The following is a 24,421-nucleotide window of genomic DNA, read 5'->3' as shown; positions in this document are numbered from 1 at the left end:
TACCCTTGATCTTCAATGCATAGTCATTCACAGACATACTCTTTTTCTCCACAGTATGTTCATTCTTCAACTGTATCTTTCGTACCTTGGTATTTGTTTCATAGAGTTTTACCAAGGTGTCCCACGCCTCTTTGGGGGACTTGGCATCCTGTATGTGCCCAATTATGGTGTCTTGTATAGTGATAGAGAGCCAATACATAACTTTTCTGGCTCCTTGGTTCCAATCCTTGAAGTCTTTCACATCTGCAGCAGTCGGATTGATCTTCGGTATCTCCGGTGCCTCTTCATGCTCACCTTCTATGTAGTCTCAGTAACCCTTTCCCATCAAGAAATTTGTCAACCTAAGCCTCCAAGCATGGAAGTTGTTCTTATCAAGCTTCTCAGCAACAATCTGGTTTATGCCATCATTTGACATCTTGCCAGACACACAAATTTACCAGAAACAACACTCTGGCTTGTCCTGCAGCACGAAATGCTATATTTTCTGCAGCGGTACTATACTACACTCAAATGTCACAACCAGTGACCTCAATGTGCATATATACACCCAATGGCAACTGTTGACCTCCTTGCAGCACACACAATGTCTGCACAATCAATTTATCTTCCTGCAGTTCTTAAAATAGAGTTCTGTAGAGAATCGATAACTTACCCGCAGTGCTCGAAATCGCTTGCTTTCTGAAAAACGGAGGTCCTTACGAGCCCAAAACGCGTTTTTGGCCCAAAAAATGTAATCCCAAAGGACAGTATAGTTGCCCTACATCTTTACTCCTGCAAAGAAAGCTCCTCAATCAGAGATCGTTTGCTGGTGCCTCTCGTAGAGCTCCCGACAAGGGTGTAGTCGCCACCGCCAATACAAATAGGGAAGAGTAGATGAAGCTCTTACCCTTGTACCGCTTCCTGTGCTTCTCTTGCTTGCAGCTCAGCCCCCCTTAGCATGAACCAGGCTCTGATACCATGAAAAGATGTAGGGGAGAAGAGAGCTTGAGCTCTTGCAAGCACACACACACTCATAAAACCCTAAAAGAGAACACACAAGGTGAGAGGCTGAAAATCTTCTTCTTCTTCACACAACACTCAACACACCATATACAAAGATAAGAGTACACACAATATGAAAAGGTACTCAACCATATACATACTAGGGTTCTCTATAGTGTGAACCCAACTAAATGAGCTGGCGCTATAACTATGCCAGACTCTAGAATGGCTGTCACATAGCCTATCATCCCAGTGGCCGCATATCACCCACCATGATCTCACCAACCATGCCAGTGGTGTAAGTGTGGGGCCTATCCCCCAGGCACGGGTCATCAGTGTCCACCGCCTCACTAGATGAGCTCGATATCTCAACAGAGCCCTCCTCGACAGATCAAAGAGATGCTCTATGGTGCTAGGCTCCTCCTTAATCTGCTCCAGCAGTAATAAGTCATCCACATTATCTACAGCATTGTACAAGTGAGAACCCTTAACCTCCATCGCTTCTCTGATCCGGGGAAGATGAGGAGAAGTCAGCAGAAATGAACACGAATTGGAGCCTTTCTTAAGTAACTTGAGAAGCGACAACTGTTTTAGTAATAGTAATGGGATAATTCGAGTAAATAATCCAAATGAATAATAAGATATTCTACCACTTCTCCCATATTTTCCACCCTCCCCGCCGCCAAAAAGGCTCAAAACACCAGTTCCATTGATAATTCCATTGATTACCCATTGATCAAAAAATATGACTAGCTTACTCAGAAAGACATTGTAGTAATAATCGATGTAACCTCGATTTAGTGACCAACCTTGAATGAAATGTCCGGGTGGAATCTGTTCACCGTGCAATAAGGGGAAAGCAACGATGCCGAAATGCACCTATCGCACCGTGGATGGTATGGCCTTGAATGACTCGCACCGTGATGCACCGTGGACGGTATGGAAAGCGAGAAAATTTTGAGTGCAAAGAAAAGTAGAAAAAAACTCACACCCCTTTATATAGGTCAAATAATAGGGCTGAGTCACATGATTGAGGATCGAACTCCACATGTTAAAGGGCTTACATCATCGTCGATTCACAAATTGCCACATGTAGGGCTGATGCAATCAATGCCTGATTACGTTTTGCTTTATAAAAAGGAGGAATATTTTCTTTCCCACGGTTTTTTCGTGATTTTTTCCAATTGTGTTTCTTCACACTTTGCTCATGTAGCTTGCTCAATCGATCCATCCGAGCCCTTGTTTCAACTACTTGTAAGTTTTTCTCTCTCTTCCCCTTTTCTTTCGTTGATTTCGTTCACAGTGCGATATGGCTATTCTCCATGTGAAATCGAATTGACATATCGCTCCGTGGGACGGTTGGGTGAATTTTATTGATAACAGATTTTTGTTCATGGTGCAATATATCTATTCTCCATGTTTTCGAATTGAAATATCGCTCCGTGGATGGGTTTGAAAATTTTATTGATAAGCTCTTGTTTCGTTCACCGTGCGATATATTTATTCTCCATATTTTTGAATTGGAATATCACTCCGTGGTGGACAGGTCTAAAAATTTTATTTATAAGTTCTTGTTTCGTTCACCATGCGATATATCTATTCTCCATATTTTCGAATTGGAATATCGCTCCATGGATGGGTCTGAAAATTTTATTTATAAGTTCTTGTTTCGTTCACCGTGCGAAAAGAACGTTGGTCCAGATTTGGATTCCCCTTATTGCGTGATGGATGGTGGTCATGTGACTTGGCTAATTACTCAGCCTTCTCTTTTCTAGTGTTGTAATGGTGCGCACAAAGCAGATCATCAGGAGAGTTTTAGTGCCAAAGCCAGATCTAGTGCTTGATCCAGCGCGGAATCTAGTTTCGGTTCCAGATATTCCAGAGAAAACAGACCGTTCAAGACGTCTTAAGTGAACCTATGCTTCCTAATGTCAAACCCAGCACCAGCAGGAACATTTCAAAGGCTAGGGTCACTTTGGAGAGGCAAAGAAAAATGTTTACAGAGATAAGAAAGGTGCAGGCGGCTGTCAATCTCCTTATCCCCAAAGCTCCTTTCTTGAGGATTGTCAGATCCATAACCGATAGAATAAAGTGGAAAGGTTACTTTAAATGGCAGAGTAGCGCCGTCACATGTCTTCAAGAGTCATGCGAGGATGTAAGATTCCTCCCCATCCCCTCAAGATGTCCAGTATCTTCCCCTATAATCAAATCCCTCTTGAGAAATACAAAAGATCTTGTTTCTACCTGTTTTTACCTAGAGAGAGAAAATATTCTAGAGAGAGGTTATTCAGATTTTAGATATTTTTGGATGAAAAATTATCTCTTCTTATTAAAATAAATTCCCCCGAAACAGAAGTTCAAAAAGATTTTCAGAAGGTGCATTAAAAATCAATTATAATCTGTTCAAAAGGCCTTATCCTAAGGATCCAGATTTTAGGTTCTGAGGGGCCAATCTGATTCATCCAAATGTAGGGAGGAGATAAATAGAAGAAATAAAGAAAATGCCCCCAAAAATGAGTAAATACTCACATAAGATGAAGAGTGGACTAAGGACCAAAGGAAATACTAAAAAAAAGAAATTTTGACACCTCTCAGAGTGGGGATTCCCCCTCATGAAGGAGGCGCCTATTTGACATGTGTGGTGGAGTTTTAAATTCTCAATTATTGAGATATTTCATCTCTCCTCTCTCTTAATTCAAGTCTAGTTCCAAAAAGTAAGCTAAACTGACCAAAAAATGGTCAAAAATTGACCAAACTGATTTGGAACTCTACTCCTCCCCATAGCCAAAAACTGTGAATTTCTTAATAATTCATTAGTTTTTAACCATTTCCTCTTCTAAAGAATTGGTGGCCACTCTTGTTGCAAACAAGAGTAGATCCCTCAAACCATCAAGCCAAAGGAAAGCTCTCAGAAATTCATGTAAGCTAAAAATCCTACTTTTTCTTTATTCTTTTTTTAAAGGTTTTCTAATTTTTGTTTTCTTTGAAATGTAAAATGATTTTATGCCTTGTTGGAAAGGCTTTCCCCCTCTCTCATTCTTAAATTCAGCCTTTCTTTATCCTAGCTGTTGGGGAATTAAACTTTTCATATTATTTCTCTTTTAAAAGTGGAATTTGATTAGTTTAGAATGCTTTAAACCATTTGGGGATAATTTTCAAGTGACTTAAGGATAGGAAAAATTAAAAAATGGTCAACCATACAAAGGAGGTTATGGTAAAATTTTCTTAAATTTTGTGAAATAAGTTTTATCTTTTATTATTAAAAAAGAGTAATCCCCACCGTTTGTGTATTCTAAAAGTGTTATTTTCATTCTAGGCATAGAAAAATACATAGTAGAAATATTTTTATTATAAAAGTGCTACTTCCATTAAAATTAAATTCTATGCATAGAAAGATGCATATTGGATATTTTTTTTAATTATAAAAGTGTTACTTTCATCAAAATTGACTTTTATGCATAAAAGGATTTTTTTTATTATAAAAGTGTTACTTTCAACAATGTTGATTTTTATGCATAAATAGATGCATAAAAGAATTTTTTTTATATAAAAGTGTTTCTTTCATCTATGCATAAATAGATGCATAAAATAATTTTTTTAATTATAAAAGTGTTACTTTCATTAATATTGATTTTTATGCATAAATAGATGCATAAAAGAATTTTTTTTATAAAAGTGTTACTTTCATCAATATTGATTTTTATGCATAAAAGATTTTTTATTATTATAAAAGTGTTACTTTCATCAATATTGATTTTTATGCATAAATAAATGCATAAAAGAATTTTATTATAAAAGTGTTACTTTCATCAATATTGATTTTTATGCATAAAAGAAATTTTTAATTATAAAAGTGTTACTTTCATCAATATTGATTTTTATGCATAGATAGATGCATAAAAGAATTTTTATTATTATAAAAGTGTTACTTTCATCAATATTGATTTTTATGCATAAATAGATGCATAAAAGAATTTTTTTATAAAAGTGTTACTTTCATCAATATTGATTTTTATGCATAAATAGATGCATAAATGAATTTTTTTAATTATAAAAGTGTTACTTTCATCGATATTGATTTTTATGCATAAATAGATGCATAAAAGAATTTTTTTTAATTATAAAAGTGTTAGTTTCATCAATATTGATTTTTATGCATAAATAGATGCATAAAAGAATTTTTTTAATTATAAAAGTGTTACTTTCATCAATATTGATTTTTATGCATAAATAGATGCATAAAAGAATTTTTTGATTATAAAAAATTTACTTTCATCAAAATGGATTTTTATGCATAAATAGATGCATAAAAGAATTTTTTATTATAAAAGTGTTAGTTTTATCAAAATTGATTTTTATGCATAAATAGATGCATACATAATTTTTTTTAAAATCAAAATGAGAGTTCTCTTTAATCATTGTTTAAATCCCATGAATATTGGTAAATGAATAAGTAAATACTCTGTGTAAAGGAAAATTCTATTGTTTCATATTCTCTAGGATGGTAATGAGGAAATTCAGAAGATCTGTCGAAGTCAAAATTTTAGATAAATGATTAATTTACTCCTCATAGGTTCATACGTGTTTAGTTTTGAATTCAGTTAAGCAAAATACTCAATGAATGAAATTCAGTAAAGTAGTAATTGAAATATTACCCTTTGAGAAAGATAGTTCAAGGAGAACCTTTCTAGACTCAAACCCTGAATCAGACTATGACCACAACTTAATCTCCTTCGTCAGTTTCAAGAAAAGAGGATGTGACGAGTTGAGGAAAATTCAATCAAATCACCCACCGAATCTGAAATTAAATTGAGACCTTTGATTTTGATCTAAGGATCAAGATTACAAAATTTGAGGAATTCTACTTGGGAATCCAGACCTGTGATCTAGAAGTCTTGGGATACGAAATTAAGATATACTCATTGTATTGAAAATCAAAAATGAAAACTTGCATAGAAACCCTATTTTCTTAAAGAAGTGTCTTACGCCAGAATGCTAGAGGGAGCATTTGGTATATGTGTTTTTCTAAGGGAAGTTCGGTTGCAACAGCTGGCAGGAAGTGTTCAAAGGACGGCTCACACGGCAAAAACCTGGCCAGATCTTGACCAGCCTGGGTATGGTGAAAAATGGTGTGCTTCCGGTGGTACGATGGGCGAGGGCCGACGAAGCGGTCCCTGAGTGAAGTGCTAAGACACCTAAGGAGGATCCTGGAGGGTTCTGACCAGGCGATGCATGGGCTCGCGGTGCTTAGGACACCCATGCGTATGTCGTGGAAGATATATATATGTATGATGACGAGAAAATTATTGTAATCTATTACTCGATCTCGTTGCAGACCTGCTAGTCTCAACGGAGAGTCCAGAGTGATACTGTTTTGTGAGAAACAAGGATTGAATGGAAATTTTGAGTTATGACATCTGTAACCAATAAATGTTTGTCAATGGATTGTTTTAAAAGTTAAAGTTTAAAGAGGAGTTTGTGTGTATCTGTATTCTAAAGCAAAAGTGAAGAAAGGCATTCATTATGGGTGGGTGAGTACTTGTTTGGTGCTACCAATTCCAGTGGTTGGGCAGTGGCTAACCCATGGGCCGGATAGGCTGGAATCAGTAGAGTTTTAATAATAAAATTGATCAATAGGAATACACTTAGAACTCGAGTAGTTAATTAAAAGCCTAAAGACTTCTCTGATGAATAGATCAATAGGGGCTATGCCTGATTCAATTAGGAAAAAAGCGTTGATTCCTTCAAGTTAAGTCTGTAATAGTTTCCCTTCTATCTGATTTAATCAAATGAAGGTTAGTTCAGTATCTTGACCTCGTTAGAGAAATTCGTTAAGAAAATAAAAATGGTGGAATTGTCCTCGTTTTTCGGACAGGGAAAATCTTCTCGGTTTTGGTTTTCAGAATGACCACCAGCTTAGTCTCGTGCCCGAACATTCAAGGGCGAGGCCCCGAGTGAGAAACCCTGCCCCGCGCAAGAGGAAGCTACTTCCGCCTGCTACCGTCCGAGAATCCGGTGCGCAGAGGGGGCAGTGGGATCTCACAGGGGACTTCCTTCTTATAGACTTATTAAATGATAGTAACATTTGTGCTGCCCATGCCAGGAGGGTCACACTAATGGACAAGGACATGACATTAGTAAGCAAAGTTAGGTATAGGTATGATAAGTTCATGCGACCTCTACCATTCAGGGATAGGAAGGCAGAAGAAATCCTCTCCATTCCTCTTGCTTTGAAGCGGAACAGGGCTTCTGACAAGGTGGTTATTGAAGAGGTGACAACAGCAGGTCCACAAGGGCTTAAGAGGCTTGTAAAGGGGGCGGATCTGAAAGGAAAGGAGACATTAGAAGAGAATATCGATAGGGATGATTTGGCAGAAAACCTTCTAAAGTTGGAGGGAGAGGATAATGACAGACTTAAGGCGGTGCTTGGTCAGATTATATGCAATGTCTCGTACAACACCGAGCAGGAGGATTACCTCCATATTGCTCCAATGGATGTTTATATGCTCGTTGAAAAGAATAGAGAGATCAATGACAGTATTGTGCTTACTTAAAACCAACTAGATTGAGTTTAATGTTAAATTTGTAATTTACCAACTAGATTGAGTTTGATCCAACTCTAGCACATGTTTTGACCTATCATAACATTAATCTAAAAAATTATGATAGTTTGGGGGCTTGAGGCTCTAAGTTAGCAAAATGTGATATTCAAAAATAGACTAAGCCGTAACAATATTTGAATTGTATGCATGTATATTGTTCAATTTAATCAAAGTGGGAGGAGATTGCAATGGTTTAGTGAAGAGGTTATGCAACAACATTGTTAAGTTGATTGTATTGAAAATTTTAGCGAAAGTTTCATGCATTTTCTCAGAATGCTATAAGATATGCAACAATAATGAGGAAATTTTGGCTTTTGTTTACAAGTAGATGTTAGTGATGATTGTGGCAAAAACTTGACACATTTTTTTTGCAATTTTCTCTTGAATGAAAGTAGGAGGGAAGTTGATACACGATGTAATATATGCAATGAATGACTATGAGGAAACGTTGGTACATTAATGAATGACTATGGGGAAACGTTGATACATTTCCTAAACTACCTTAAGGAAATGCAAGTTTAATGTACTGATGCCCATATGGGGAAGAGTAGATGAAGTAACTTTAGAATATGCTAGTTTAATGTACTGTGACCGTGGTAAAAAGAGTTATACATGTTCTCAACTAGCTCGGGTAGAGAGAGTTGTACTTGTTCTGAACGAGCTGAAGGACATAATGCAAGGATAATGTACTAATGCATGATAGAAGGATAATCTAGTAATGCTTGATGCCTAGTGTAGAAGGGTTTTAACGAAAAGTTGATACATTTTCTCAATTAACTTAGCGTAACATAGTGTAGAAGGGTTTTAACGAAAAGTTGATACATTTTCTCAATTAACTTAAAGTAACATAGAAGGTTCATGTAGGGGGGGGGGGGAATTAGCGAGTGGTGGTGGTGGTGGTGGTGGCGGTGTCGATGAGCTTGAACGCCGGGAGGTGGTCGACAGTGGCGGTGACGGAGTAGCGTTCGAGGGTGTAGGACTCGTAGAGGTTGGCGGCCACCTTCATGCCGTCTGCATACGCCGGCATCCTGGCCGCCCGGTCCGCGGCCGCCTTGGATTCCCACACACTTGCCTCCAAACACTGCCTTTGGGCGTTGGCCCGGCCCGCCCAATACTGCCATCATCATCATCAATCAAATGCCACCACTTTTTTTTAACTCCTTTTACATGCTCATCCAATATTAATGCAACTACTTCACTGAACAGCATCAAATTAATCACTGCCCCAATCAATATATACAGAAGAGAAATTGCATTGAAAACTCATTATCCTTCATATAATTACACATCCCACAATAATCAATCAATACTTGCAGCAGTTCACTTCAATATATTGATCCAATTCAATCATCACTGCTGCAGATTTAGAAAATCATTAAAAAACAGCGTTAGGAGCTATGACAAACTTATAATAGTAGTGATTACTCATAGTACCAGTGTATGTGCATTGTGCACAACCTTTCAGAAACTCATAAGAGCTACAGTGGTAATGAGAACTTAAATTACTACCTAGTACAAACTTGCAATAATTCATTAACAACTATAAGATACTATTAATAGTGATGACTACTTAAAGAACATTGTATTGTAGGTGTTAAAGAAAACCAATAAGGCAGCTGCAACAGTGATAACCTATCAGCCTAGTAGTGTCAATGTGTTAGTGGTTTCTAGGTATTACTTAACTACAGAACAACATTTCTCTGCTAAAAACCGGAATCGCGTTCAATTAATATTGTAGGGCATCAATCAATTCAACTCAATTAGCAGCAATAATGATCAAATTTGTTTGTTTTTTTTTTTAAATCAGGTTCTGCTTACCCTAATCAATCCACCGCTTCTGCTAGCTTCTTGCAATGCAACATTATTGATCCTATTCAAAGTCCCTTCATCTGCATCCTTCTTTCTCACCGATCTAAAAGCCACTACATAGAAGTTGGAACTCTCATTGAAGCCATACTTCTCAAAGACTTCGTTCCAATTGAAGCACAGGAACAAGGGGGCAGTAAGAGGGGAAGAATACACAATAGGGGCTGCCTCAAGCTCATTAAAGGCATGCTTGCGACCTTCCTGCATATTGGATTGAAAAACCACCCACACAAAAATACCCCCCTCCTTAATTAACCTAAGTTCAAAACCTTAGCCTAACTTTGAAATTAAATTTGTAACCCCAACCAAAACCAAGGGCCTGTCTTTCTTCAATTCAGGAGACGCTTACTCCCTTTTAAAGGTTTTAAAAGGAGCGAAAGAGGGGACTTTTGTCTAGTAGCTTGGACGGGCGAGCGTGCCTTTCCACTTCGCCTCTCCATAGCCATACAATTAGAAAAGGAGGGACCCCATGTTGATAGTCACCCTTACAAGAAGACTTGTGTTAACGTGTTGTCACAAATAAATTTTTTTTTTCCCTCTAGTAGCCAGTGCTTGACCAACAAGATCAACCGGCTTTTATTAAAAAATGCATAGGTTAATCGATTTTATAACTAAAATTTTAAGATTTTAAATTTTTAAATTTAAGATTAAGCCAAATTACAAATAGTTTTTTTCAATTTCAATAGTGAAAATTACATTAAAGGAGGTTTTCTTTATGATACTTGTATATTTTTTCTCTCTCTATATATATAATATAGAGAGGGGAGATCTCTGTCTCTCTCACTTTTTCTCTTTTCATAATAGAAGATATATTACCAAAATTACTTTACAAACCATATTAGAGAGATCTCTCTATGAGTTTAACCATCTCTCTCTCTCTCTCTCTCTCTCTCCATTATAGGAATCTATGCATGGCATAACATTATGTTGTACCATGTGGGTAGATGTGCTAATTCCTACCATAAAAGCACTATACAACTCTCCCTATATAGATCATTTAAATATTCAACTTCATAACAAACGGAAGTTTTTTTGGGGATTTTTTGTTAGTTCTAGCAGGTGTAGCATGTCAATGCTTTAAAAGAGGACCCATGTTCTAACCCAATCCCAAATTGGTTTAAAGGGCAAAGAAAATCAAGTATTCAAAATAATTTGATGCTTTTTTGAAAAGAGACATTAACTTCATGCAATCTTTCCTAGTTCCCATCTTTTGAAAAGTAAGAAAACTAATTACCAAATGAAAATTCCTACTTCAAAATTGGTATTCTCTTCTTCATATTGTATTAGTATCCTTAAACCTATTATGTTGCCTCCTCGGCTGCTTTAGCCCAACGGTTGCATCCTTGCCCTCAAAAGAGAGGTAGGTGATTTGAATCAACCCTTGTGGCATGTATTCAATATCCTCTCTTGCATTTTTTTAAAGATCCTATCATATCAAAAAATGAGCTTAAATTCTCTCTTCCTGTAAATTTATCACAAAAAGGGAAACACACTATTAGAAAAGGCAACTCGTGCAAATTCTTCCTAGCATGAAAGCACTATTAGAAATGGTACGTTGTGCATTTTTTTCCTTACTAGAAAAGCGACATTGGAAAACTCCAAAATGAGAGAAAGGCCCCTCATATGTGTGTGTGTGTGTGTGTGTGTGTGTTATACACACACATACTTACAAACACATACATACATACATACATACAGACACACACACACACACACACACATGTATATGTATATATGTGCATGTACATGTATATATATGTATATATACATGTATCTATATATATATATATATATATATATGTATGTATGTATGTATGTATGTATGTATGTATGTATATATGTACATACATATACATACATATATATGTACATATATATATATATATAGAGATCCCTCTCTTTTTTCTTCTTTTTCTTGTCTATTTCCCCTTCCTTGATCCCTTGAAATGGCTCAAAAGCAAAAAAGGACAAAAAAATTTAAAAATCCCTCTCCCATATTGGTCAATGTATAATTGCCATGGAGGACAAAATAGCTGATGGAAAAAGAAATAAAACAAAGAAATGGGTTGGCAATGCTTTGCTTTATTGCTAACAAAGAAATGGGTTGGCAATGCTTTGCTTTATTGCTCGCACAAGAGCCAAAAAAAAGTTCATCATGATCATTTGTTCAACAAAGGATGATTGGATTCAAATGGTTGAAAGATTAAAAAGAAAGCCGTAATGATGGGGGGGGGTGTGTTTGTGCCTCAACACTAGCGCGACAAATGACCCCTTGAGTCAAATCAAATTAAGGGAAAGATAATAATCATTGCTTGATCCGAGCCGTATTATCAACCAGCTAGATTAGGCTATTTTATCACATATTCACATTGTAAAGTGTTGATTGATCTTTTGGATATTATTCCATGTCTATCTATTACATATTAACCATGGACAACCAAGGCACAAGGAGAGGAGAGAAAAGAGAAATCTTGGAAATTTTCTAAAAAATAAGAGAAAAAATCCCTTTGATTGTATTTTGGCTTCCATTTCTTTCTTAATGTCTTTTACATACCGTAGCAACGCGCGGGTTGAGTACTAGTGCGGTATATACATACAACTTGTGAATTTAATATATATTGCCAAGTACATAAAATTCTGAGTTCACAGATATTGTTTATGGATAATTTTGCAAGCATAGGGACAAAAACAAGTATTTTACCAAATACATGTGTGTAATAGACAAATGGTGAAGTATTATTTGATTATATACTTAAATACGAGCATGTTATACGAAAGTATAATAGTACATAAAAATAAATATAATTAATATGAGTATTATGGTAAAGTAGTATTCGATTATAAATATAAGTAAAAACATTTTACGTTTATTCTTGTGTAATGGTGGGAATATATATATATATAATGTGCGTCTTGATACCAACCCGCACATTATGCTGGTCCAAGATTCACTAGCACAATGGCTGCGCGTGATAAGAAGCTGCGCACGTTGAAATGATGGCAAGGAGCCAGAAATGCCGAGGCAACCTGGCAGAGTCTTGATAGCATTCTCTCTCTCTCTCTCTCTCTCTCTCTCTCTCTAGAGTTAACGGACTGTAGCCATTTTTGAGAGGCATATAGAGAGAGACGGGGTTGATATGAATAGAGAGAGAGAGAGAGAGAGAGAGAGAGAGAGATTGATATGAACATGGCGCCATGATGGGTATGGTAGTGTACGTGAGGTACTGGCACATGGAAGACAGCCCATCATCATCATCATAGATATATTGTTGGCTGCCATACTCGCCTGCGGACACGTTCAATCACAAGGTCAGCATCGCCCCCAACACTCTCTCTCTCTCTCACACACACACGGCACTCTCTCTCCCCACACACGTACACACGCAGACTCTCTCTCTCTCTCTCTCTCTCTCAAATCCCCACACACACGTACACACGCAGACTCTCTCTCCCTCTCTCTCTCTCTCAAATCCCCTCCATATCAAGCTACGTAGTAAGAGTTTCTAACATACGTGCGTCAATTCTCTCCCCCAGTGAACGCCTAAAAAATATTCAACCTCTTCACACCTCACCTTGCAAAACTTTCACATGTCGCTTTCCCACTCTTTTGCCCATGAGCATAAATGTGAGTGCATGCATGTGCTTTTTCCTTGATGTGGATGCCTTTGTTTCTTCCTTGAATCACCATGACTGTGTGCACACACGATACGATATTGTGTGCTTGCGAGATGCATGGCTGCACACATTTATACATGCACACTTGTCTACATGTATATGGACATGCATGCACATGTGTAGATGGGCATGGGGCATAGCATGCATCTGCTTTTGCATATATGTGCAATGTGAGTATAGGCATACTTGTTTATGTGTGTTTATACACACATGTTTACATGGACCCGATGCACATACGTGAGGACAAATATGCTTTTACCCTTACATTACCCAATTCAAACAAGTCCACTTCCATTTACCCATTAATCGTCATTTCATACATTCATGTGCAACCGTTATCATTTCTCAAGAATCCTTCCAAAGAAATATTGTAAAACTTATGTAATGTGAAATAGAGTATTAGAGGTTGACATTGTAATTTCTAAGGTCAACTAATAATTAAGAATACTAACTAAAGTTTTGATACTTATGATAAAAACTAAGATTGAGGGGGAAGTTGCCAATAGAATAAGGTGATATCATGAGAACCCTCAAATACGTTATTAGTTATTAAAAAGATTCTAAACTATATGGTGATTGAAAACTAAGAAAAATATCAAGTTGTTACCATATTCTGTCGCTAGAGAGGGACTTTTAAAGAGGTGTCAAAAGATAAGCACCCACTTGTCTCAATCAAGTTTAAATATACAATGTAGGAAATGGTGTCAACAAAGTACTAGATGATTCCTTGTTTTCTTAATTTTTATTGTAAAATACATTTACTATAATACATATATTAAAAGTAAATTAAAATTCTTTCATCATGTTATGCCTTCCACTAAAGTTCAGCATATTTTCTTTGAAGGATTTAGAAGATGTTGAATAAAAGAGGATTCCCAAAATCACATCATGTTTATATCTTATAATTCGCAACTAAACATAATATTTTATGTATACTTTTTAAACTAATTTCTAACTTTTGACCAAATAACTTTGAATGTAAAAATTATAAGTTGTAAGCATTGCGGGAATTTTTTCCTTTTGAAAGCTACACTACTCTATATAAATATCACTTATGTTATATTATTATAATATTAAAAGATGTAAAGCTACACTATCTATATAAATATCACTATGTTATAATATTATAAATATTAAAAGATGTAAAACTAAAATGATAAGACAAAAAGTAACATTTTCTCCATGGTAAGAATGTCACACGTGTGATGTACTCTTAATGCAAAAAATGGTGCTTTAAAGCTTTACCTTGCATTTCATCTATTGAGAGCCTTTACACAATTTGGTATAACCCTTCAATTTAAGTAATCCAAAAAAGTTAACAATATAGACCTTTTTCCTACCATAACTTGTATATCAAAATATATGAGCATTAAAATCTTGCTTGTTCCTTTTATCTTCTTTTTTAAGATATCTTACAAGAATGTGTATTACATATCAAGCATCTGGATCAACATTGATGTGATATTGCCTCTATTGTGTGTGTGTGTGTGTGTGTGTGTGTGTGGAGAGAGAGAGAGAGAGAGAGAGAGAGAGAGAGAGAGAGAGAGAGAGAGAGATGAAGCCCATAGAGGTTTTGAGAGCTACTGCTACTTATAAGTACACCTTAAAATTTTATTAAAAATAAATAAATTAACATAATTCAAATCATCAATTCATAGGATTTTAATAATTTATTATCTTTAAAAAATGTTTCAAAAGTATTAACTACTGGGCTAAACCCGTGGCGTAAAAGCTTTGTAAATCAAAGACCACATAAATATCAAAGATTTAAGTATTTATAATTAATGTCAAAGGTGTTTGGAATTTTAGAGGCATTAGATCTAAATGAACCAGGTGAAATATATGCCAACAACTTTTCGCAATTGTGCACTATAATGAATGTTAAGAACTTCTTTATGGAAGAAATGTGGTCATGAAATCTATCTTAGTACCTCATTTCTCAAAGAGTGTAACCCAAAAATGAATGCAGAACTTAGAATCATGATTGGACACAACGACCTAGGGTAATCTATGATGCACAAAGATTTTCTTGATAAGTAAGTGTGCAGCTTGTGGGTGGTTGTACAATAAGGGTCCCCACTTTGGGACACCTTTCAATCTTTTTTGCCCTGGAGCTTCACCTAAAAATATGTAAGTGTAGCAAGTGAGTTCATCTCGGGAGAGGTATATTAATTTAAAAAATTACATAATTACATTTATAGGAGGAGTTTTTTTACCAATTTTGAAAAAAAACGTAAGTTTATGAAGAAAAAGGAGTCATTTTATTCACAAAAGTATATAAGTGTGAGGGGTTTTTTAAATACTCATTGAACGCACGTGATACGTAGGATTTCTTCACAGTGCACCCCCCCTCAACCCCCCCCCCCCCCCCCCCCGAGTTTTTTGGTAGAAAAAAATAATTTCTTTTCACTAAAAATGGCATACCTCAATTAGTTGGTCAAGAAAATTTAACATTGAGGTCTTCTAATGAAACATCACACCCTTAGTTGTGCACCTAAACATATCTTTGATCAAAAATTAAAAAAATTAAACTCTGAATTTCTTATGTTACAGATATAGTGTACATTGAGCTCTTCTAAAGAAATATCACACCCTTTGTTGCATGCACCTAAACATATGGTCTAATCAAAAAATAAAAAATTACAAACTCCAAATTTCTCGCATTACAGATATAGTGTATATGGCATGTCCCAAATTTCTTGTGTTACAACAGATATAGTGTATATGGCATTCCCAAATTTGAACAAGTAAACATTATGATCTTAAAATGTTAATAACTTTCTTGTTTTAACTCTAATGTCATCCCTTGTATGCTCAAAAAACATATAGTGGTGATCTTGAATTGATTTATTGAATAATTATTACCTATAAATTTTATTTTAAACTAATTATTATATATGCTTTAACGATATGCAAAAAGAGTTGTTTTTTTGTATAGTACATCTTTATCACAAAAATATCTATTTATACTTGATTAAAAGGCACAAGATAGGTAATAATAAAAATAGTTAAATTTTATTTTCAACAAATAGAATTTTCAAAATCTCTATTGAAAATTTACTTCAAAGTCTTAGCGCAGTTGGACATAATTGGTAAATTAATTTTTATGATTATGAAACACTTTGATGTGAGATAGTAGCGCTAATCATGGTGAATCATGAAATATAATTTGATTTGAGTGAGAAAAGGTCCATTTTCACCCATTTTGATTATGCAACACTTTGATGTGAGATAGTTAGTGCTAATCATGCTGAATCATGAAAAAAAAAATTGATTTAAGTGAGAAAAGGACCATTTTCACCCATTTTATGATTATCAATACTTGGATGTGAGATAGTACTACTAATCATGGTGAATCATGAAAATAAAAATTTATTTGAGTAGAAAAGGTCCATTTTCACCCATTTTACGTGAAAAATGGCTTTACTTGAGTATTCCAAGCCTACAAGCCTAACTAGCTTGGTAATGATGTACCAAGATGGAGACCCCTATGGTGGATATGTATGTGTTGGCATGTCACCTATACCATCATCATGGAGTGGTGCCACGTATCACACACGTGTATGCCCATCATTAATCTATCATGCCACATCATTAGCTCAATTTACCATCATGTAGACATACCACATCATCATGGAGTGGTTCTACATGACACACACGTGTATGTCGCATCTATAATCAATCATGCCACATCATGAACTCGAATTATCACCTCATCATAAATGACATGGCATGAATGCCACCTCATTTGATGCCATGTCACATAGTTGACATCTTATCAAGGAGGGAGGGTTACCACCTCACTCTAATTTCCACATCATTAGTCCATATTATCAAAACATCCACCGTGTAGAAATATCACATCATCAAAACATCCATCATGTTGTAGACATCTCATATCATCATGGAGTGGTGCCACATGTCACACGTGTATGCCACATCAGTAATAATATGTGCTACCAGAGGGTGAATGCAAGATAAGAGGCACCACTTTTGACAGTTGGGCGCCCTAAAAAAAGCATCTTCACAACTTAAAGATCCAATCTCCCGTGGTTATGTTTGGAATTTAGTGACGTGGTGTTTGGGACACAATATAAATATAGTGGGTATTCAAATGGCACCCCTTGATCGGAAAGAAAATTTATTTTAATAATGATCATCCCAATTCGTACATGGAAAGAACACATTGCATAGAGCTTAATTTGATTTATTGGGAATTTTTTAGGTATTTAACTATTTTTTATAGATATTTTTTCTCTTCTTTATATTGTAAAGTAGCATGTGATTTTCTATTCAAGATCTTGACAAATGTGAAGCTCATCATTGAATATGCAATGGTGAGAAGTTAGACAAATATGTCTAAAATGTGGCCATATTATCAAATTGTAATTTTAATAGTTGAATTTCTTTCGATCTTCTGTAGAAAATTCACTCAGACTCTGAGAGGGCCTACAGAAGTTTTATAATTTAATTATATAAATTTAATAAGACCCTCATTGTGCTTCAATTTCTTGTGGATTAAATTACTTATCATGATGAATTCAGCAAAAAAACATGAAGTGAATTTGAGTAAGGGAAGCCCATTTTCCAGTCATCTTAATCAAAATTTCATTGTTTGTCTGCCCAAAGTCTAAAACAAAGGATGCCTATTAGGCTTGGTGTTTCACCAAACCTAGAGAGTATGCCATTTGTCAAGAAATTGAGCTATGGTAATATAGTCTTAGTCCTACATGTACATGCCACATCATATGGAGGAGCCTCTACATGAGTGTCTTACCATCTCATCATGCCTTATCATCATGCCACCTCACTTAGTCAACAAGGTTGACTCCCTAAAGCCTACATGGCATGTCACATCACATGCATACATGGCATTTCCATGTAATCAATAATGTCCATGTCATCTTGCTACCTAAGCATAGTCAACTTGGTTGACTTTCCATGCCTACATGGCATGGCACATCATATACATGCATGGCATTGCCACCTCACACTTGAGCATGAGGAATGCCCACATGGCGGTTCCATGTCAGTAGAATTTTTCCACGTGGAAAAATGCCTGCCACCTCACCATTATATTTCTTGATTTATTAACATGGAAAAATAAAAAATCATTATTAAAACAATTTATTTTATTACCTACATGAAGAGGTTTATGCTATTTGTTGGCTCTTTGATGTTATTCTTGGGTACCAAATGCCATTGGGATTGGATTTCATGATATTCAAAGATTCTAATATGTTTGGGATGCTAACGGGTCCACACACATACTGATGCTTATGCCATGATTGTTATTCATTGGATTGCCTATACTCAAATGGATGCATGGATTGCATATACTCTCATGGATGCCATGGTAAGGGCATATGGTTGATGTTGGGGAGGCTATTGGAGAGATACATTACATATGGTTGATGTTGGGGAGGCTATTGGAGAGATACATTACATGGATCATGTTATGGATCAGAAGGGGAATGATATGATATATGCCATGATTTTGTATAGCATGAGTTCATGCATTCAATTGTAAGTGATCTACACTCTCATCCATTTCTGAGCTTTCATTTGATTCTTGCATAAGTAGAAAGCTAGATATGTGGTGAGGGTACCTTGGCAATAAGGAGAAGAGGCCAAGGAGAGTATGTCTTGAACTTTCCGTGCCGTGAGTGCTATGGAAAAGTGGTACGGAAAAGGGATTAGGTACAATAGTGGTAAAGACATGGCCCAAACCCTTGCTCTTGGATTTCGAACTTAAGGGGGCATTCTTCTCATAGCACCACACAATCTTAGAGGTGGTTTCTTGAGGAGGCAACGTCTAGATGTGGATGATGCTAGGGCATTATTGTGGGCTTATAGTGTTTGAAATCCTATGTGTAATCATTTGATTAATGATATCACTAAGGCACAGCTAGAAAAATTTTCGGGGGAAGGTTCTAAAGCCTCCCTAAGAAATTGTTTACGAAAAAGAGTCTAAAAGTGTGTGTTCATCAAATAAGGATCTTAAGGTGAGTCCAGCTGAGTTGTTATATATGGAGGCACACCCTCGCCTCATAATTGGCCAAAGATCTTTTGAGCAATGTGGCCATGGTTTATACACTACTTATGTCCACCAACACGACACATGTTTTTTGATACCATGTGAAGTTTCAACCCGTGCGATTTCATACACTCTCTTTTGTGTCCATGCGAGCTAGATGCTTTATACCATCACCTCTCTTGTGTCCACCAGGTAACGTGCAATGTATATGATGAGGGGATGTGCAATGCATATGAAGAGTTGGTAGCAATACCTATGATTGAGGGAGATGGTAGTGACATCAAGCTAATGCATTGGCAAAAAATATGAGTATGTAGTGCACTAGCTTGATGGTGGGGGGTAGTTGAGGAGCTTGTAGCTCATGGAGAAACATACTCCACGTGCATTATTCACTAGAGTATGGCACACCCATTGTGCCAAGTGGCATGACCGCTAGTTTTATGCATGCTTAGAGAAATTTCCCATTGGTATTGTTATCTCAATGGTGGACTTTGTTGAGAACTACATGTTCTCGCCTTATCACGAGATATAATCTGAGTACTACTTTTCAAAGGAGGTATAAAGATTTAATTATATTGTGATCTAATAGATGTCTTTCGATTAATGTATTTAAGATAAAAGTTTATTACGCTTTTAGATTGCTATTTTGGTTATCATGAACAAAGATATGCCTAGATGCAGTTGACACCACCCTAAAGGCTCAAATCATTATTAAGGAGTACTATTTTTTCATTAGTGATGATCCCTCACATGATGCACATTTTGTACAACATTGTTTCTCCCTTCATTATGCATTTATGAGGGACCATGAAGTCACCTGGCATTAGCAGTGGATTTGGTTTGATGGAAGTGGTGGTCAAATTAAGTATTTGAGGCAATATTGGCTATTCAAGTGGCACTTAGAGACTAACATACATGTTATTCAATTTTTTTTAAGACTAGAAATGGGAAGAGAGAGTGTGATGGTGCTGGTGTGCATGCATGAAGTGTGTTTTATGGTGTCACACCAGCTTTGGCATGATGCAGAAAGGTTTACAAGTAGAGCAGATAGTGGAGTGGTGTACATGGCACTTAAGTGGGAGCATAACCTCTTCTTATCTCTCACATGATGTGAGGATGGGAACACTATGAATTGCTTGGTGGCATTGGACTGCTAGATAATTCTATATACTTTGTGTAAGATTCCTCCCCCCCGGCTTTTGAGGTATAAAGGAGTAAGAACCTCCCTTTTTGATCTTATAATTATTCCCCTCTTTGAAATAAAAGAAAGATTTTGTTTTACCTTGTTTTGACATAGAGAGAGAGAAAATGTCTAGAGAGAGATAGTCTAAAATTGAGATATTTTTGGATATAAAAATCCTCCTAGTATCTAAAATGAATTCCCCTAAAACAGAAATTCAAAAAGAACTTTCCAATGTGCAATTGGAATTAATTGGAAATGGGTATAATGGATCTTAGCCTAAGGGTCTAGATAATTTTTGGATTATGGTCCAGTTAAGGTTCCTATGGGCCAATAAGATCAGTCCCTGTGTGGGGGGAGGAGATAAATACAATTTGTGAAAGAAAAATACCCAAAAATGAGTTTAAATTACACATAAAACAATTTCATTCAAAGCATGAAAAGAGGACTTCCTACCATATTCTAGGAATTATCATCCTAGATTAATTGAAAGAATTTTATTGTAACCATGGAGAAATTGATTTTTATGTTATGCATAATTGATGAATTAAGAAAAAGAGGATTTCTAGTAATTAAATTTTATGTTAAAAAGAGTAATCCCCATCGTATGAGTATTCTTAAAGCGTTATTTTCATTCTAGACATAGAAAAATGTATACTAGAAATATTTTATTATAAAAGTGTGATTTTCATCATAAATGATTTTATGCATAAATTAGATGCATAAAAGAAATTCTTTTACATTAAAAGAGTAATTTTCATCATAAATGATTTGTATGCATAAACATATGCATAAAAGATATTTTTATATTAAAAGTGAGATTTTTATCATAAATGATTTTATGCATAAAAGAAATTATTTTATATTAAAAGAATGATTTTCATCATAAATGATTTGTATGCATAAAAGATTTTTTTTATATTAAAAGTGACATTTTCATCATAAATGGATTTTATGCATAAATTAGATGCATAAGAGAAATTCTTTTATTCTAAAAGTGTAATTTCTACTAAAATGGATTTATGCATGGAAAGATGCATAAAGAATTTATTTGAACCCAAAAGTGTTATTCTCATCAATTTTGATTTTATGCATAGAAAGATGCATAAAGAATTTTATTTTTAATTCAAAAGAGTTATTCTTATCAATTTTGATTTTATGCATAGATAGATGTATAAAAGAATTTTTTTTTCTAAAAGTGTTAATTTCATTAAGATGGAAATTTATGCATAGAAAGATGTATAAAAGATTTATTTTTATTTCGAAAGTATTATTCTCATTAAAATAGAATTTATGCATAATAAGTTAGATAAAAGGATTCTTATAAAAGTGTTATTCCTACTAAAGTTATCTTTATGCCTAATAAGATGCGTATGCGATGTGATAGGATGTGATAAGATGCGTATGAGATGTGATAGGATGTGATAAGATGTAATAGGATGTGATAAGAGGTGTATGAGATGTGATAGGATGTGATAAGATGCGTATGAGAAGTGATAGGATGTGATAAGATGCGTATGGGAAGTGATAGGATGTGATAAGATGTGTATGAGATGTGATAGGATGTGATAAGAGGTGTATGAGATGTGATAGGATGTGATAAGATGCGTATGGGATGAGTTAGGATGTGATAAGATGAGTTAGGATGTGATAAGATGTGTATAGGATGAGGTAAGAAGTGTATCTGATGGGATAAGATGTATATGGGTTGTGATAGGGCGAGAATGGATGTGATGTAAAAGAATAGATGTGAATGTGGATGTGGATGTATGAATGTGGATGTATGGATGTGGATGTATGGATGTAGATGTGAATGTGGATGTATAGATGTGGATATGGATGTGGATGTGGATGTGGATGTATGAATGTGGATGTATGGATGTGGATGTATGGATGTAGATATCGATGTGGATGTATGGATGTAGATATCGATGTGGATGTATGGATGTAGATGTGAATGTGGATATATGGATGTGGATGTGGATGTGGATGTATGAATGTGGATGTGAAAATGGATGTATGGATGTAGATATGGATGTGGATGTATGGATATAGATGTGAATGTGGATGTATGGATGTGGATGTGAATGTATGAATGAGGATGTGAAAATGGATGTATGGATGTAGATATGGATGTGGATGTATGGATGTAGATGTGAATGTGGATATATGGATGTGGATGTGGATGTGGATGTATGAATGTGGATGTGAAAATGGATATATGGATGTGGATGTGAATGTGGATGTATGGATGTGGATGTGGATGTATGAATGTGGATGTGGATGTGGATGTGGATGTATGGATGTATGGATGTAGAGATGGATGTGGATGTGGATGTGGATGTGGATGTATGAAAGTGGATATGGATGTGGATGTGAAAATGGATGTATGGATATAGATGTGAATGTGGATGTACGAATGTGGATGTGTATGTGGAATAATGAATGCGAATATGTATGTGAATGGATATGAAGTCGATATGAGCGAATGGATGAGATGAGATGTCATGTGAATCAGAATGTGAATGAATAATATAAGATGTGAACGAATGAGATGTAATGAGAAATAGATGTGATGAGTCGTAATGTAATTTAAGAAAGATAGGAATGGATGTTATGTGAAGTGAATGGATCTGATGTGATGGGATGGAAAATGATATATCTGGTTAAGAATGGATATGCATATGATTTGGATTTGGGTTAAGTAATATGGATTGATGTGGAACAATCTGGAAAGACGAGAGTTCATTATAGAAACTATAATTGTGAACTGTTTGTAAATGGCTATTTTATGCTGGGGAAGCATTTTGACTGTCTTGAGAATGTGGTCGTGGAGACCTACCTGATAAAGTTGCAACAGCTGACGGAGAGTCAATGGAGGACGTCTCGCGTAGCAAGGTCAGCCAAGGTCTTGACTAGAGTCTCGGTTCGATTTAAATGGTGAGCTTTCTATGGTGGATGAGGGACCAAGGAAGCGGCCTATGAGTGAAGCGCTAAGTGACCTACGAAGGATCCTAGAGGGTGCTGACCATACGGTGCTCGGGCTCTGGGTCGCCGAAGATACCCACACGTGCGTCGTGGAAGATATTGGAACAAGGAGTAAGAGTTGTTTTCTGAAACCAGGCATGGATGTAGTTGATTGACCTTGCTGGTCCTCAACGGATGAGTCCATGGCTCTTTTATATGGAATTATTGGTTGATCTTGCTGATCTTCAACGGAGATTCCATCTTGATTTTTATAAAAGATTATATTGCCGGGTACTATGAGCTAGGAACTATTGAAAAGGCCCCTGAGTGAACAGGTGGTGAGCGTTCTGGTTGCCAATGATGCCATAAGTACACCAATGAAGGAATGATTGGAAATAAGGATTCAATCAGAGATTTTGAGGATTGTGATTAGTGACACAATGGTTTTATTAAAGGATTGTTTTAAAGATAGCTGATGCTGAGAAAAAGGCAATTTCATATTGGGTGTGTAAGTGGTGTGACTAGTTTTATGTTTGCATGAACATCCGGCTAGGGGGCCTAGGAACTCTTTTCCCTGGTACCCGGGACAAAACCTAACCAGATTCTAAATTGGATCCCATCACTACAGTGGTTGGGTGGTTGGCTAACCCATGGGACTGATGGGGTTAGGCTGGACTGATGGATCCGTAAAATGAGACTCAAATTCTATTGTAGTACGCTAGATGAAGTAAATCCCGGATAGTAATTGTTTTATGGAAAAAGGAATCAACGGCTGTGCCTCTCGATGGGGAAAAAAGCGTTGATCTCTATGATCCAAGTGCAAGTTTCTTCCTTGATCTGACCAAGTGACTTTAGGTTCGGTTGGATTAGTTTGGCCAGTAATGACCCTGACTACGTTAGAGTAAAATTTTACCCTGGAGGAATCGCCTGTGCTTTCCGGGCAAGGGAAGTTTTTCTAAGTTCGGTTTTGGAAGAACCGAGGAATTAGTCACCTGTCCGGATATCCATGGGCGAGGCCCCGAGTGTAGGACCCTGCCCCGCACAAGATGTGCTACTTTCGCTGATAGCACCCAGAATCCGTTGCGCGGTGGGGACGGGGATCTTACAGTTGGT

At 36.1% G+C, this 24,421-nt stretch overlaps 1 protein-coding gene and 1 long non-coding RNA gene across 3 annotated transcripts in view; one reads left to right on the top strand and one right to left on the bottom strand.

Annotated features, from left to right (window-relative positions):
• The window catches only part of LOC147617082 (uncharacterized), a 250,911-nt gene that overhangs the window by 184,592 nt on the left and 41,898 nt on the right, over positions 1 to 24,421 (top strand). The window lies entirely within an intron of this gene.
• LOC147617084 (uncharacterized) lies at positions 7,935 to 9,769 on the bottom strand. 2 transcript variants are annotated; one of them, XR_015262328.1, is made up of 3 exons: positions 9,402 to 9,769; positions 8,372 to 8,697; positions 7,935 to 8,312 (listed from the first exon to the last, which is right to left on the bottom strand). XR_015262328.1 is itself a non-coding variant. In XM_086776340.1 (2 exons), the coding sequence occupies exons 1-2, from the start codon at positions 9,654 to 9,656 to the stop codon at positions 8,461 to 8,463; spliced, it is 492 nt and encodes a 163-aa protein (XP_086632466.1). In that variant the 5' UTR covers positions 9,657 to 9,769; the 3' UTR covers positions 7,935 to 8,460. The 2 variants fall into 2 exon arrangements, 1 of the variants encoding a protein (XP_086632466.1); XM_086776340.1 differs by having other exon boundaries at positions 7,935 to 8,697.

Source organism: Cibotium barometz, chromosome 37 (genome assembly GCF_041138505.1).
Source record: "Cibotium barometz isolate CiBa-2024 chromosome 37, ASM4113850v1, whole genome shotgun sequence".
Taxonomy (NCBI): domain Eukaryota; kingdom Viridiplantae; phylum Streptophyta; class Polypodiopsida; order Cyatheales; family Cibotiaceae; genus Cibotium; species Cibotium barometz.
The sequence above is the reverse complement of the archived record's forward strand: the minus strand, read 5'-3'. Positions and strand labels throughout refer to the sequence as shown.